Genomic DNA, 15,481 nt, shown 5'->3' with positions numbered 1-15,481 from the left:
TAAAGATAGCTGTTACTTTGTTAACTAAGGTTTGAATTTAACCATGTTGATGGAATTATTGGTAAAATCAGAAAGACATATAAGTAGGTTACCCTACTGCAATGATGAACACACATCTCACGCTACACTGAACATCAATCTATTATGGCAATCTTATTTTTGTGCTTCCCTAAGTCACAACCAAACTGTCACATTCCAGTGGATCCTAGGCTTAAGGGTTTGTCACAGGTCAGTCTTACTTGGCACAAAGGAAATACAAAAATCAGTAAGAAACCTTAAAATTCATAGTAACCAGATTAGTAAAAAGTATTCTGCCCCTATCAATACAAAAAAAGTAATCAGTATAACATAATGTACTGTATTTATTATTATTGTAACATATTTTACAGGTCATCTGATTGTATTGGACGGAAGACATGTCAGAATCTTCTGCCAAAAGAAATCATTAGATCACTCAATTGGCTACGGCCAACATCAATGAATTGCCAACATTCGCACACAACACAAGAGCTGCCGACACCATAAATACACTTGCGGCCACTTAACAGGTAGGTAAATAAGAAAATTTCAAAAAGGAAATGGATATGTGGAAGTTAGGTATTGTGGGAATTACTGCAGTCTCATGGCAGTATGAACAGGACTTCTGGCAAGGAGCGTACAGGATTATAAACAGAAAATCAAATAGGGGTGATGAAGTACCAGAGACAAAATACAGGAAACCGAAGGTTATCTAAAAAAAAAAAAACTGATTGCAGTTGTAAGAGATAAATTTTCATCCAATAAGTTGCAATTCCAGCCATTCTCTCTGACCTGTGACGTAACTGTGTTGTGTGACAACTGACAACATGGTAGTGGGGTGTTTTCGAGTCAGCTCATGTTCATAGATTGTGTGCTGTTGTATTTGTTGGACTCTTGTGTTCAACATTTATGTTTTTAAGTTGTTTCCTAGTTATGTTAGTGAGTCATTTGACATTGTGAGCTGAGTGTGTCAGGTTGTTACTGGAAGAGTTTGTGTCAGTGAGTGATTTTGATTTTGCATAATGTGACTGATGGACACCATTTGTATTTGAAATTCTATTTTTCTGGTACTCATGGATAGGGCATAAGTATGTTTTGTAGTTTTTTTTTATTGTTATATATGCAGTATGTGTGTTTTGTTTATAGTTATTTTTGTACATCAAAATTGGCGATGATGCAAGTTTTCATGAATTTCAGCATTTTTCTTGTTAACATTTGGTAACTGTGTTGGTAGGTATGACAGCTACTGGTTCACCATAATTGGTTATGTTATGTGTCTTATTAGCTATATGAGTGGGTTTTGGTTTGTTGTACCATGGACTGTTTTAGACAGACATGGTAAGCAAAGGCTTCGATCAATCATTGATTTTATGATCTGAATGTTGGTTTTAGGTACTGCGGGCTTTGTTTTACCTCCATATGTGCCCAGTGAAATTTACAATACCTTTGGATTTGAGTGGTCTAATTATTATACATTTAGTTTGCCCCAATCCAAAACCCCCTACTTTCCATGGTTGTCCCATTAGTTTCATTCTATTGCTGGAATTAAATATTTCATGTGTTATTTATCGCTGTTCAAGGATGTCATGAGTGCCGTAATGGTCACCATATTGTGTATGCCTAAAATAGGGTGTCTGCCATATTGAAGAAATCACAGGCCAAAGCAAATGAGTAGACTCACAGCTTTTGGTTTTTGTCAAGTTAAAGGAGATTAAAGGCAAGCAGTAGTCAAGAAGGGAGTGAGACAGCTTTAGCCCATTCCTGATGATATTCAATCTCTATACTGAGTAAGCAGTATAGGAAGCTACAGAAAACTGGAGTAGGAATTAAAGATCAGGGAAAAGAAACAAAAACTTTGAGGTTTGCCAGTGACATTGTATTTCTGTCAGAGAGAGCAAATGACTTTGAAGAGCAGCTGAATGGAATGGACAGTGTCCTGGAAAGAGGATATAAGACCAACATCAGCAAAAATAAAATGAGTAATGGAATGATGCTGAGGGCATTAGATAAGGAAACAAGACACCAAAAGAAATACATGGGTTTGGCTATTTGGGCAGTAAAATAACTGATGATGGCCAATGATGGGAGTATATAAAATATAGACTGGCAGCAGCAAGAGAAGCCTTCCTAAAGAAGACAAGTTTGTTAACATCAAATAATTTAAGTGTTAGGTAGTTTTTTTTTTCTGAAGGTATTTGTCTTGAGTGTAGCTTTGCAGTTGGTTAGTTTCATGTTCCCTGGATCATTTGCATAACAAATGACGATGTGGAAGGAGTCGTTTTATGTTCAAACAACAAATTCCTGCCAACTACTTTTTAATATAAAGACGTGAGTTACTAATTCCTGCCCACCCACCTTTCACACATTACAGTAATAGAAATTACAGAATAGGAAGGGTTGTCAAGGAGAAACTCTTTTAGTTTGTGTTCAAATTTTACTTTGCTATCTGCAGACATTTTATGCCACCAGGTACGTTATCAAAATTTTTTGTTGCAGCATTGTGCACCCCTATTTGTGCTAAAGACAAACTTGACATGGAATAATGAAAGTCTTTCTCTACCTGGTACTGTAACCACATACATCATTGTTCCTTTTGAACTATAGTGGATTATTTGCAACAAACTTCATGAAGAAATAAATATACTGTGAATTAGTAGTCATAATGCTCCTTAAACAGATGTCTACAAGATGATCATGGGTGAGAACCACTTATTATCCATACTGCACATTTTTAAGCAATGAAGAATTACTTTTTTAAAGATGAGTTACTCCCGTACATTTTTCCATATATTACTGAATGAAAATGTGCAAAATAAGTCAACATACCGATTTGTCTCTCCACAATTTGCAAGATTCCAAGTGCAAATGTGACTGAATTAAGTTGTTTTAGGGGTTCCAAAATGTGTGTGTGTGTGTGTGTGTGTGTGTGTGTGTGTGTGTGTGTGTGTGTGTGTGTGTGTGAGAGAGAGATTGGGGGGGGGGGGGGGGGGGGTTGCACGCGCGGGCTTCGATTAATTGCAGTACTACTGCCATGTGCAAAAAGAAGTAACTCTGCTTGTTGTACGCTAGGCAGAAGATAATTTAAATATACGAGGAACAATAGTAGAGCTAAGATTGAACCTTGGGCAACCCTGTTCGTGGCTCTGGGTCAACAGACGCATTCCATTCCACCTGTCTGCTTTGACCCATGACATAATGGTTTTGTGGTGTGAGATGCCACTATGGTGTGGTGTTTTTGGATTGGTTGTGTTTTTAGATGTCATGTCATATTTGATAGTGCCCTATGGTGATGGATGTGGATGTGCTGAGTCTGATGTGTGGTATTGGTTCACTTGAGTTTTGGTTGTCCTCAAGCTAACATGGTTTTGAATTAAGGTAGCTGGCTTTTCTTCTTCTGCTTTTACGGCCTCATTGGACCACTTCAGTCAATCATTTCTGGTCCTCTTCTTTGGTATTTTCCCCTTCCGAGTGGCCCAGTATCTCTTCATTCGTTCCGATGCTTTTCGTCGTTCCTTATCTGTAAATACCCTTTTCATTGTATGTCGTTTGTCAATTCCTCCTTGTTGTTTCAAATTCCAGAGTTTCTCAATAATTTTCCTTGATAATCTGGTTTCTGGTGTCCTCAGAATGTGACCACAAAAAGAGATCCTTTTCTTTCATATAGTATCAGTGATGGGCTCCAGTTCTCTGTATACCACTGGCTTTTATTGGTAAGTAATTTTTGTTTCAATTTTATCCTATAGTAATAGCGATGTTTTGTCTGCTGTATATTTATGGCAGGTCGACAGTGTCTTAATTCATGCTGTGAATATGGGGTACTTGGATTTTTTGAATTTTCGGAGTTTTGGTTCCACTTTTCAGAGTTGTAGGTGGTGTTGTTTGCCCCCCCCCCCCCCCCCCCCTTGCTTCAGGACGATGCGCTGGTTTTTTTTTTTTATTATTGTATACTTAGCATGTCCCCACCCTAAACCCCCAATTTTCCGCAGTTTGTCCATTAGTTTCATTTTAATTTTGGAGCAAGAAATTGCATCATTTTTATTTTCGTTCATGTTGGTAAGCATGTGTATGTAATGACATCATTGTCGCCATATTGTATATGCAGGAACTAGGCATTTACACCCTCCTGATGATATGTGTCAACGTAGATGGGTGGAATTAGATGCTACTGTATTGCTGTGATTCTCTCCAGTCAGAATAAGGTCCTTAGGCCACATCGTTTGTATAAGTATAACCTTCTGCATTTATTTGGTTAGATATGACAGTATCCACTTGTTGGCTGTACCATCAAGCCCAACGAACTCCAATTTATCTACAAGAATATTGTGATTCTTCTTGTAAAATTTGGTGAGTGAACATTTAAACGGCATTCTCAAAAGAACAACTCTTCTGAAACTGAAACAGTATGGAGCTGATACACCAGCAAGAAGCAGTTCAGGCAAAAAGAGAAGAGAGTAGAAAAGAAGCCCCTGAAATCGGATGCTACAGAAGAAAGCTGAAGATTAGATTGTGTAGATTGGGGAACTAATTAAATACTGACTAGAATTGGGGAGAAAAGAAATTTGCGGCACAACTTTACTAAATGATGGCATCAGCTGACAGGACACATTCTGAGACATCCAGAAATCATCAATCTAGCACTGGAGGGAAGTGTGGAGGACAAAAACTGTACACTAAGTCCAAGATAGGAGTACAATAAGAAGATTGAAGTGGATCAAGGTTGCAGTAGTTTTTTTGAAGACGTTGAGTTTGCACAGGATAGAGAGCGTAAAGGACTATCAAACCACTTTTCAGACTGAAAAAGGTAAAAGTTTGCATTCTTCTACATGGTATGGATGTGAACAGTAGGCTTTGCTACCAGTCAAATTTATCACAATCAGATTTCCTGCTTTCACATTCGTTGGCTTTTCCAACTCTCAACCAAACTGTCACCTAACCTAATCTAGACCTTGGTCTGCACTACAGATCAGGGTCACCACAATCAAGATTTTTTTTCTTTTTGGTGGGTGGTATATAGCTTTAGCCCTGGGGAAGAAAAAGAAAAAGTTTAGGTGACATGACAGTTCCAATTGGCTCTGCTAAAAATATTCCAACAATTCCAACATAAATACACAACGAAAAATTAATGATTGCTCTAAACTCAGGACACAGAAACACTTTGAATTCGTAAAATCCTCCTTGTTTTTGAGGTACACATATGAATAAATATGTGTATTACTTCACTTAAGGAATTCAATGAACTGCACATACACACTGAACAAGAACACACAGGCTATAACTTTCATGGAGCAGATTACATTGTTTTGTTTTATTATACTTGAAATATGCAACTGTGAGTGTTGTGAGGATGTCAAAGGAAAACTCATTGGTTATCACTGTTAGCATTCAACCGCGATTCTTATACATATATTTTAACAACGCGTTTCAAGAGACAATGCTCTCATCATCAGGTTGTAAAGTCTATGTCATGAAATTAAATGGACTAAAAAGACAAAATACCATCACAAATAGTTAGGAAGTCCATAGAGTAAAACAGAATTAAAAGTATATTGGACTGTGGGTCCTCATCTTACATTGAAGTTGTTGACACAAGTCAATGGCCGTCCCATAGCTACCAGATATGCTGTCGCACTGCGCCGGCTTGGGAGCTGTTTTGGACTGACGTGCATAGGTGTTGTGGCATGGTTACAGCCGTGTGCTTGACGGTAACGCTATGCTATTGGGCACCTGATTTCCTTATTGCATTGGTCTGCCATCGTTAGCCTCTCGCAACTCCGTCAGTGACATGCTACAAGTTTAAAGTCGCATACCTGCCCTAAAATAATTCTAAAAACCATAGACAAGTAACAGAGTGTCGTCTACATGACGTTTGTAATAAACAATTTTATCCATAATGTTGTCGTCAGAATTTAGAACTTTATGTCCCATGAGGACATTGAGTGAATAGTAAAAAAGTTCAACGACACACATAATAAAATAGAATTTACCGTGGAGTATGAAACTGACAATTGTTTACAGTTCCTGGACCTGAATTTAAAAAAGCAGGGCAACAAACATGCGTTCTCCATTTATAGAAAACAAACTACGACTGATGCTGTGATCCCGAATGATTCATGCCATCCGCAGGCTTATAAAGAAGCTGCTTTCCGTAGTCTCGTGCATAGGGCAGTCAATATACCTATGAGTGAAAGAGATAATGGTTCCAGAATAAATATGGTTAAAAAACTGTTACGGAAAAGTAATAAGCACAAAAAGAATAAACCTGATGGAGAGAAAGTGAAAATTATCACGATGCCATACTACGGAAAACTCTCCCAAAAGATAGCAAATATTTTTAATCCATACGATGTCAAAATAGCTTTTCAGACTAATAACCTAGTGAGGTATAACCTTAAGCACGATATTGGCGAGAAGAAAAATAAGTTTGAAAGATCGGGAATTTATAAGATTCAGTGCAGAACTTGTGACGCAAAATATATAGGGCAGACAGGAAGATCATTCGCGATCCGGTATAAAGAACATAAAGATGCGTTCAGGTTAGGAAATTATGACAAATCAGCTGTTGCGAACCATATATATGAAACAGGCCATACCTTAATAGCATAGAAGACAACGTAGAAATATTGCATGTAGAAAAGAAAGGGAGGAAACTTGATTTACTAGAGGAATTCGAGATAGCTATCCATGAAAAGAAACAAAGCAATATTCTAAATGCACAAGATAATTTTTAAAAAATGAGATTTTTTTTAGCGGGTTTTTAGAATTATTTTAGGGCAGGTATGCGACTTTAAACTTGTAGCATGTCACTGACGGAGTTGCGAGAGGCTAACGATGGCAGACCAATGCAATAAGGAAATCAGGCGCCCAATAGCATAGCGTTACCGTCAAGCACACGGCTGTAACCATGCCACAACACCTAGGCACGTCAGTCCAAAACAGCTCCCAAGCTGGCGCAGTGCGACAGCATATCTGGTAGCTATGGGACGGCCACTGACTATTTGTGATGGTATTTTGTCTTTTTAGTCCGTTTAATTTCATGACATAGACTTTACAACCTGATGAGAGCATTGTCTCTTGAAACGCGTTGTTAAAATATATGTATAAGAATCGCGGTTGAATGCTAACAGTGATAACCAGTATAACGACAACTGCTACATCGACTCCATAATGGATTATATTAAAAAGGAAAACTCATATTTATAGATTTTGAGATACTTTTGTCATTGTTGACTGGATGATTTGTCCTGGACACATGGCAACTGGAATACACCATTTGACATTATGACTGCAGCAGAGAGAAAGTATAAGGAGTGAAAGGTGATCTGCATCCACATGCTCATACACCATAATTCAGTTATATGAATTGAAGGATATGAATGGGAGTAGAAAACTGGGCGATAGGGTTGTAGCTTATTATCACTGTTATTAAATCTCTGATGTTTGCCAATGACACTATGTAACTCTTTCACAGGCGGTAAAGGACTGAAGATCAGTTGAATGGTTAGTGCCATGGAAATAGATTAAGAAGAAGACCAAACAAAAAGAGTGATGGAATACAGTTAGGATATGATGCACTAAAAGCAGTAGACAAGTTTTGTTGTTTGAACAGGGGAAAAAAAAAACTGACTTTGACCAAAATAGACGGAATATGAAGTGCAGACTGACAATAGCATGAAAATCATTTCAATGAAAAAAAATATTTTCTTGACGTTAAATGTGTTAGGAAGGCTCTTCTGGAAGTATTTATCTGGTGTGTAGGTTCATATAAATCTAACATGTGGACAATACACAGTTCAGACAAAAGGAGAACTGAAATGAGGTGCTGCACAAAACTACCGAAGAGCATATGGGTGGATTGGACAAATAGTAAGTACACAATAGAAACAGAGGGGGGAAAACAACTTGACTAAAAGAACTGATTGGTATGATATATGATACTTCCTGAGGACGGGAGGAATTTTTTTTTTCCTTCTTTCTTCTCCTTGGAGAGGGGGGGGGGGGGAGTAAAATTTTAGATGGTGACTAATACTTGACTACACTAAGCAGGCGTTAAGGCTGATGTAGGTTGCAACTATTATGTAGGAGTGAAGAGCCTTCCACAGATATGGTACTGCAAGAAAAATTGGACAGAGCATTGAAAGACCTACGTTGAAACTGGGTCCCTGGAGTAGATGATATTCCCACAGAACTACTGATATCTCTGGGAGAGGCAGCCATGACAATACTATTCTAGGTGACGCGCAGGATGTATGAGGGAGGTGAAATACCTTGAAACTTCAAGAAAAATATAATAATTACAATTCCAAACAATGAAGGTGCTGACAGGTGTGAATATTATAGAACTATGAATTCTTTACAGAAGAATGGAAAAAAACTGGTAGAGACTGACCTTGGGGAAGATCAGTTTGGATTCCTCATAAATGCAGGAACACATGAGGTGATATATTAAGGACAGGCAAACCTAATTTTACAGCATTCGTAGACAGAGTAAGCTTTTACCAATGTTGACTGGAATACTTTGTGAAATTACAAAGGTGGCAGGATTAAAATAAAAGGTGCGAAAGGCTATTTATAAACGTGTACAGAAACCTTGCAGCAGTTACAAGAGTTGAAGGGAAGCAATAGATGAGAAGGGAGTGAGTGTTTTACACAATTCCCGACGGTCAGCGTCCTGAAAGGAGGATAACAGTAACAGTGCACTAAACGTAGCGCGAGAGTTTTGTTATTTGGGCAGCAAAATAACTGCCGATAGCCGAAGGGGATATGATATAAAATGCAGACTGACAATGGGCAGAAGAAGATATACTGAAATGATAAACATGTTAACATTTAGTACGTATTTAAGAGTTACAAAGACTTTTCTGAACGTATATGTATGGAGTGGAGCGCTCTGTCGAAGTGAAATGTGGACGATAAACAGTTCGGACAAGAAGACAACAGAAGCTTGTGATTATTCGGCGATGAAGAGATCCTACTCCCGAAAAATCATTAATTTCGTAACTTATCATTATGATCTTACCTTCAATACCGAATTTGTATCCCCCGTACTGTCAGGCATAATAACAGCAGCAGCAATGCATACTAACTGAAACACTGCACCGAAATATAGCCCATATCTAATCACAGAATCTACAATATCTTCTGTCATGACGCTCTGTTTCCTTCGTTTACGCTACTTACGTAATGCGCAACGGGTTATTCGTATTGGCGAAATACTCTAGGAACGCACCGTACTACGACGAGCAACTTAACAATGCAACTGCCGATTTAAAGAAAAACAAACGCGCGTCACTTCTGTCAAACACAATCGGCAAGTTACTAACAACTCAAAGACACTAGATACAGGACATACCACTTAGTAGCTTTGGTCGAAGGTACTGCGTAAACTCAAAGAGGCAGTATTCTTTACATCTTTGCACAAACTAAGGAACGAATTCTGTTTTCATGACAGAAGAGTCTCCGCTTACGCACGACACTGGCACTAATTTACCATCATCAATCTTAGATTTTACCACACATTTTTATTTGTTATTTATTTAATACCCATCTTCTGGCCCATAAGAGCAGTTAATGATATAATTTTGTGTAAATACAAACATATATTCTTGGAATAGCACGGAAAATACACTTTACCAAATCAGAATAACTCTTTATCGGAGTATAAACTCAAGATAACTTAACCCACGGGGATGAATTACTTAACGTATATCTACACGATGCCCCTTTCTTCGTACAAAATCGCGGAAGCATGGGAATAAAAGGGCATGCACAAAACCTTGCGAAAGGAAAGTGTGTATGCACGGGCGTTCTCGTATCCACACGCTGCCTCATTGCGTAAGCAGTCTTCTACGAATCTTCTTCTTTGCTTGGGAGCGTGTGCTGTGTTTATTGTGGTGTAACACGACAAAAAAAAAAAAAAAAAAGAAAACGCAAAAGCGCCTGTAAGTACATAAACGTATAAACAACAGATGAATGAGAAATACAAATTGATGACAACGTTTTGTCTGCAAATTTCAGAAAGAGGTCACGACGTAATTTTGGAGTTTCTGCTTGGGAAGATGCAGCGATAAGGCTGACAATCAAATTTTGTTACCTGGTAACTGGCGGTTTACGTACTCGTTTGAATTATTTAGTCCTTATTTTAAGACAAAACATTTCAGTTCTACCAAATTTGTAACTCGCAATGTGGAATAATTGTAATTTATTATTTGATTGTATCACAGCTCTTTTCACTGTATGAAATGCCTAAGCTTGAAATTATTAACATATTTTGTTCCTATACAACGTTACAATTTGTACCTGTTAGCATCTGTAAGTATTGCTCTCATATACAACTAGGACTTATCGTTACAGTTCTCTCGAATACTGGATTAATGGAACATCAATAAATAAAAGTGATCATTCCTGAAACTGAGAAATAGGAAGGTTCTTAACGTTATGTGAAGGTTAATTTTGTTTCAATGTGTCATTTATATTTAATCATGAAATATGATATATAGATTAGCTTAAAAGGATTCGGCAAATTTTGGAATTTTGTAGATGCCAGAATTCACTAGAACGGTGGTTGTGTTTCACATTTCGTATTTTTTTGCATCATCAGTGCGCTCCATTTGTATTTTTAGTAGTTTGTTGAGGAGCTACACATTCCTCATCACTTCTTTTGTTCAGATGCCAGGCTCTTCAGTTGTTGTGCTTTAAGTCGCCATATCGCGAATATTCGTCTGCAGCTTTCATATGCTATTTTCATAAATTTTAGGTTATTCTTCTCAGTTTTCCTACTTCGAAACTTACGGAATCTTATTGTTTGCAGAAATATGATCGGAGACAATCTAATACGTGACACTCAGGGCAACACAACTCGAATTTTTATTCAAATAATCTTCAGAAGCTGCATGAGACATGGCTTTTTCTTTGTCTGTAATCATCTATAAACTTGTGCGTGCTTACCGTGTCAACAGACATTATTGCACATAAATCGCCTTACAGCATAACCTCAACACACTATATACTACACCACTGCCTGCTAAAAAGTGCAAAGATTTCCGACGAAGGGGGTAGCAATGCGTCTAATGCATGGTCTCCATTTCCAGGAAATTACGCATGCGTAAATGTGCGTGCATAGTTGCGGTACTGGAAAGTTATGCTCATGCGCGAAGTTGAAGACAAAATAGGCATTATATGGACGCACCTTTATAGGGACTGCCAGCAACATGACCTTGTTTCGCTGACAGGCCACTTGCGGTGCTGCAAGTTTATCGATCCATAATCATCTTGTTTTTGATACTGGGCGTAGTAAATGAGAGTATATTTGTTTTTGCTTAATATGAAACAGAAGTTGGCTTTGTCGCAGAGGTTTGTGTGGGCTTAATATTTGTTACTACTTAAGTGTATTGCTTTTATTCTTTTCTTTTTTTGCATCCATTTTCAATACAATCCTCGAGTTTAATGGAGAGCTTCATATAAGCAGCTTTTGACAGAACTAATATTCAACTATATTACATCTTGTCATGAATGAGTATTTTGGCTGTGAATGGTATTGCTTCTCACTACTGAGTGCCTTGCATTTCACAGTGATATTCAAAGCACGAATGGAGATGTAGATGAGTCTGCTTAGCGACTAGAGCACTCTTCTTTGCAAATACTAAAAATGCAACAATAGGTACACAAGTGTGCTTTATTACCATCCTCTTATTTCAATGAAATTTTTGAAGGCCTCCATTAAATATCAGAAAGTATGAAAAACGGATGTGAAAGAAAATAGTGTACAAAACAAAAAATATACCCACAATGCTTTTAAATCAAGCAGTTCACTCACAGATTTGTAAGCAGTATCAAGAGTCCACAGAATACCAAAATCAACACCTGTAAACAAAAACAAAAACTGAATAATTTACCCCATCCAATACTGTATCGCGGATGTCAACAAGACTGAACCAAAATACCAGAAATGTAATGGATGATTATAATTAAACTGATAGTGTTTCAAGTGCTACAGTGTGGGCTGTATACATCACAGGATAGTGAAATATCATGGGCATGTTCATTAATCAGTGTGCTCATGGACTATACTGAAAAAAAAAAAAATACCTCCACTTTCTGACACAAGGTGAAAATATGGTACTGTAAACAATCAGAAAGTGGTGTGGGTGCAGGAAAAGGAGAAGAACGATAAAACACGTTTTGTAGGATATGATCACAAGCTAAAACATGTGTTCAATATGGTCTCACTATTCAGCAACATGATGCATCCGTAATACGGAATGGTCACAGTTGCTCACATCATATCCAGTGATTTATCTTTGTATGCTATCCTTCAGATCCACATACATCCCTAATAGACATGAACTTTCAGATGTCCCACAGCAAGAAGTCACATGGATTTAGGTCAGGGGATCTGGACAGCAAAAATTTTGAAATTTTCTGGAGATGATGTGGTCGTTACTGAAAATTTCTTAAAGCAAATTCTTCACCTTTTAATGTACATGTGGCGTCGCTCCATCTTGCATGAAAATAGTGGTGTGGTGTTCTTGCTCAATTGGAATCATTTGTTGAGCCAGTCAGTCCATATAATGTCCATCTAACAGGACAGTGAGGTGCCATCTTCTCGAAGAAAAATGGACTGAGAGTAAAGGATCTTGTGAAACCACAGTAGACAGTCCTATAAGCTGAATACAGTGGATGTTCCTGCGCAGCAAGTGGTGGAGTAGAATCCCATATGCAACAGTTCTGTGTATTCATGGCACTGTGCAGAGGAAAATGTGACTCATCCCTCCAAATAATGTTTCCTGGCCACATGTTATCCATTTCCATGCATGCCAAGAAACGAAGGGCAAAGGCATATCTTAGGGGCTTCATTTGGTGCACATTCTGAACCTTGTAGGAATACCAGTGTAAAATGCAGCCCAAAATCTTTTGAGCTGTTGACCAGAGGACAAACAGTCGTTCCAGCACTGGCTGCAGAATTTGAGGCATGGTCTGCACGATCAGTCAATCCATACGAAGTGGTCCAGTGATGGTTGCTTGACCATTTCTAAATATTATAATTTGTGATTGCTCTATATTTGAGAGTTTCAAAACACTTTTTTAAAATAATTTATCTTCCACCTTTACTGAATGGCGGTCATTTTTATTTGTAGGTGGGGGAGGATTTTTCAGTCTGGAGACATTAGTGAAAATTTGAATATCTCTGCACTGGGTTAAGTTACAACATTGCAATTGACATGATTGGTTTTAGTAGAGTCTTTACACAAAATACCCTAAACTCAAAAATAATCATTCAAAATTACCTCCAAAGTTTGGTATCTAAATTTTCAAAAATCCACTTTTTAGGCCCAAAAATAACAAACAAGGAGTGATTTATGAAAGTATATTTTTTTCCTGTAGTTATATATCATATACTACTAGCCTCATATAGAGCAAGAACACTCAGTAATGTTTCCTTAATTTTTTATGTATATGAAATTTGAAAATTTTCATTTTTTGTAAGGTTTGGGGTTAGTTATTCCAGGTATACTGAATATAAAAATATTATTTTTGCACTGTTTGTACATCTATATAATAGCAACGTACCGTAAAAATTTCCACATCGATATCTAACTGTGAACAAAGATATGAATTTTTGAAAATGAGGCGATAGTTCACATTACACTACAACTGATCTTATGGCTGTTGCCTATTCTTGTGTGATATTGGCGAGATATAATCAGTTATTATTGAAATAAGGTACCGAATTATATACAAAAAGTGGAAATATCACTGAAATTAACATTTATATTATTTTGACATACTTAAAATAAACATTTTCAATTAACAACCTTTGATATGTGACTGTTCTTAAACCTGGTGGTGAATGTTAAGAACACTTTATTTCTTCAGACAGCTTCGGTGATATAGAATAAGACCTCCCAGTTGCTGTGGTAAGTACAAGCACTGAAAGTTTCCTTAAAACATTTTTCATTGGTATCCAAACTTTGTCAGTAGTAGATTTCTTGAATGATGTTCTCGGGCTAGCAGGGTGGTAAAAATGCACAGAAACATCATTGTTTTCCAAACTTATTCTTTCAAGCTCTGCAAGCCACCACAGTCCATCATACACACATGCCACCATGTCATTCAATGTTAAAGACAGAGATGGTTGTTGTTGTTATCATCATTTCATTGTCATCGACAAGCAAGTCACCAAGGTGACTGCAAATAAAAAGACTCGCACCAGGGAGCCAAAAGCCCTGAAAGAGGACTCCCAGCGAAAATATACCATGTGCTCTTACCATTTCTGTAGCAACATTGTCCAGGGTCTCCCATAGTAATAACAAACCAAAGCATTCGTTGGCGGTCTCGCCTTCCCCCCTAACAGCTGAAGGACGTTTGTCACTTTCGAGGAATCCATGTTGAGACCTTGCACTACTGCAGGAGACCGATCACTTGCGACAATCAGGCCTCTTGTTATAGTCCAAAGATCCAAGACTGAACTTCCAGTTATGTGATATTCTGGACAGGTCTTCTAAATTTAATTGTAATTGTAGTTATGGATTGCAAGTACGCCATTTTGTGTTACAGTTTCTCATTGGGGGGGGGGGGGCTACTGTCAGGAGTAGTTTCGGATAGGGTTCAGAAGATGTTCGATAGTGGGTCCATCACTATAATGCTTGCAATATTGTTTGGGGTGTATTCACTTTTGGATGTTAACCCGGACTTAACAAGGATGGATACACCCAGAACAATATTCTGGGCATGATACTGGTAGATCTACTTTCGGACAACTTCTGAATCATAATCTGAACCTGCTCCATACAGTGACAACCGCTACAAGAAATTGAGACAAAAATCAGCGTAACAGCAATCCATGGACAGTAGTACAACCAGATTTAGAAGCCATGAACAGAAGATCAGGTGACTAGTAGTGCTGCCATCATGGAACTGTAGAGTGTAAAATGAGGTCTGATAACCGAAACATATCAATCAGTCTTTTGTGGTAGTGGAAAATGTCAGCATGGATTCGTTCAAAACACTTGACATCCCTGAGCCATTAGGGAGGAAGCTAAGACCAACCGACGAACGCTTTCGTTTGCAGTTATTATATGAGAACCTGGACAATGTTGCTACTCATATTGGTAACATAGATTATGCTCCTTATCAAGAAGAATTTAAAAGTGCTCACATTGTGAGTTAACCAGCATTTCGATCTCATTTAAGTATGGCCGAAGAGTCAGCCTTCAGGAATTGTGAAACGAACCCTGTCTTCCAGGACCAGGTGCCACAAAGAGTGCAGATTCACCACACGATGGGGAAACTCACAGGCGTCTATTGTCTATTGAGGCCTAAGTGCTGCAGTGTGCGAGTGAGACAGACGAGAACCTACGTCATAGGGAAACCCAGTAGAAGGCGTTTGTTGGCGAGGGAGGCGTAGCAGTGTTAAATATGGCAGACCTAAGATCGGCCATAAAGGGAAACACTTATGAAAACTATT

The 15,481-nt window shown here is 38.0% G+C and overlaps 1 protein-coding gene across 1 annotated transcript in view; it reads right to left on the bottom strand.

The window, feature by feature from the left end:
* The window catches only part of LOC126469588 (protein anon-73B1), a 35,696-nt gene extending 26,350 nt beyond the window's left edge, over positions 1-9,346 (bottom strand). The window contains exon 1 of the mRNA XM_050096706.1: positions 9,035-9,346. Within this exon, the coding sequence (XP_049952663.1) occupies positions 9,035-9,163 (129 nt within the window). The 5' untranslated portion in view covers positions 9,164-9,346. The remainder of the gene's footprint in view (positions 1-9,034) is intronic.
* Positions 9,347-15,481: the final 6,135 nt, after the last annotated feature.

This window comes from Schistocerca serialis, chromosome 3, assembly GCF_023864345.2.
Source record: "Schistocerca serialis cubense isolate TAMUIC-IGC-003099 chromosome 3, iqSchSeri2.2, whole genome shotgun sequence".
Lineage (NCBI taxonomy): Eukaryota > Metazoa > Arthropoda > Insecta > Orthoptera > Acrididae > Schistocerca > Schistocerca serialis.
This window is presented reverse-complemented; position numbering and strand designations above follow the sequence as displayed.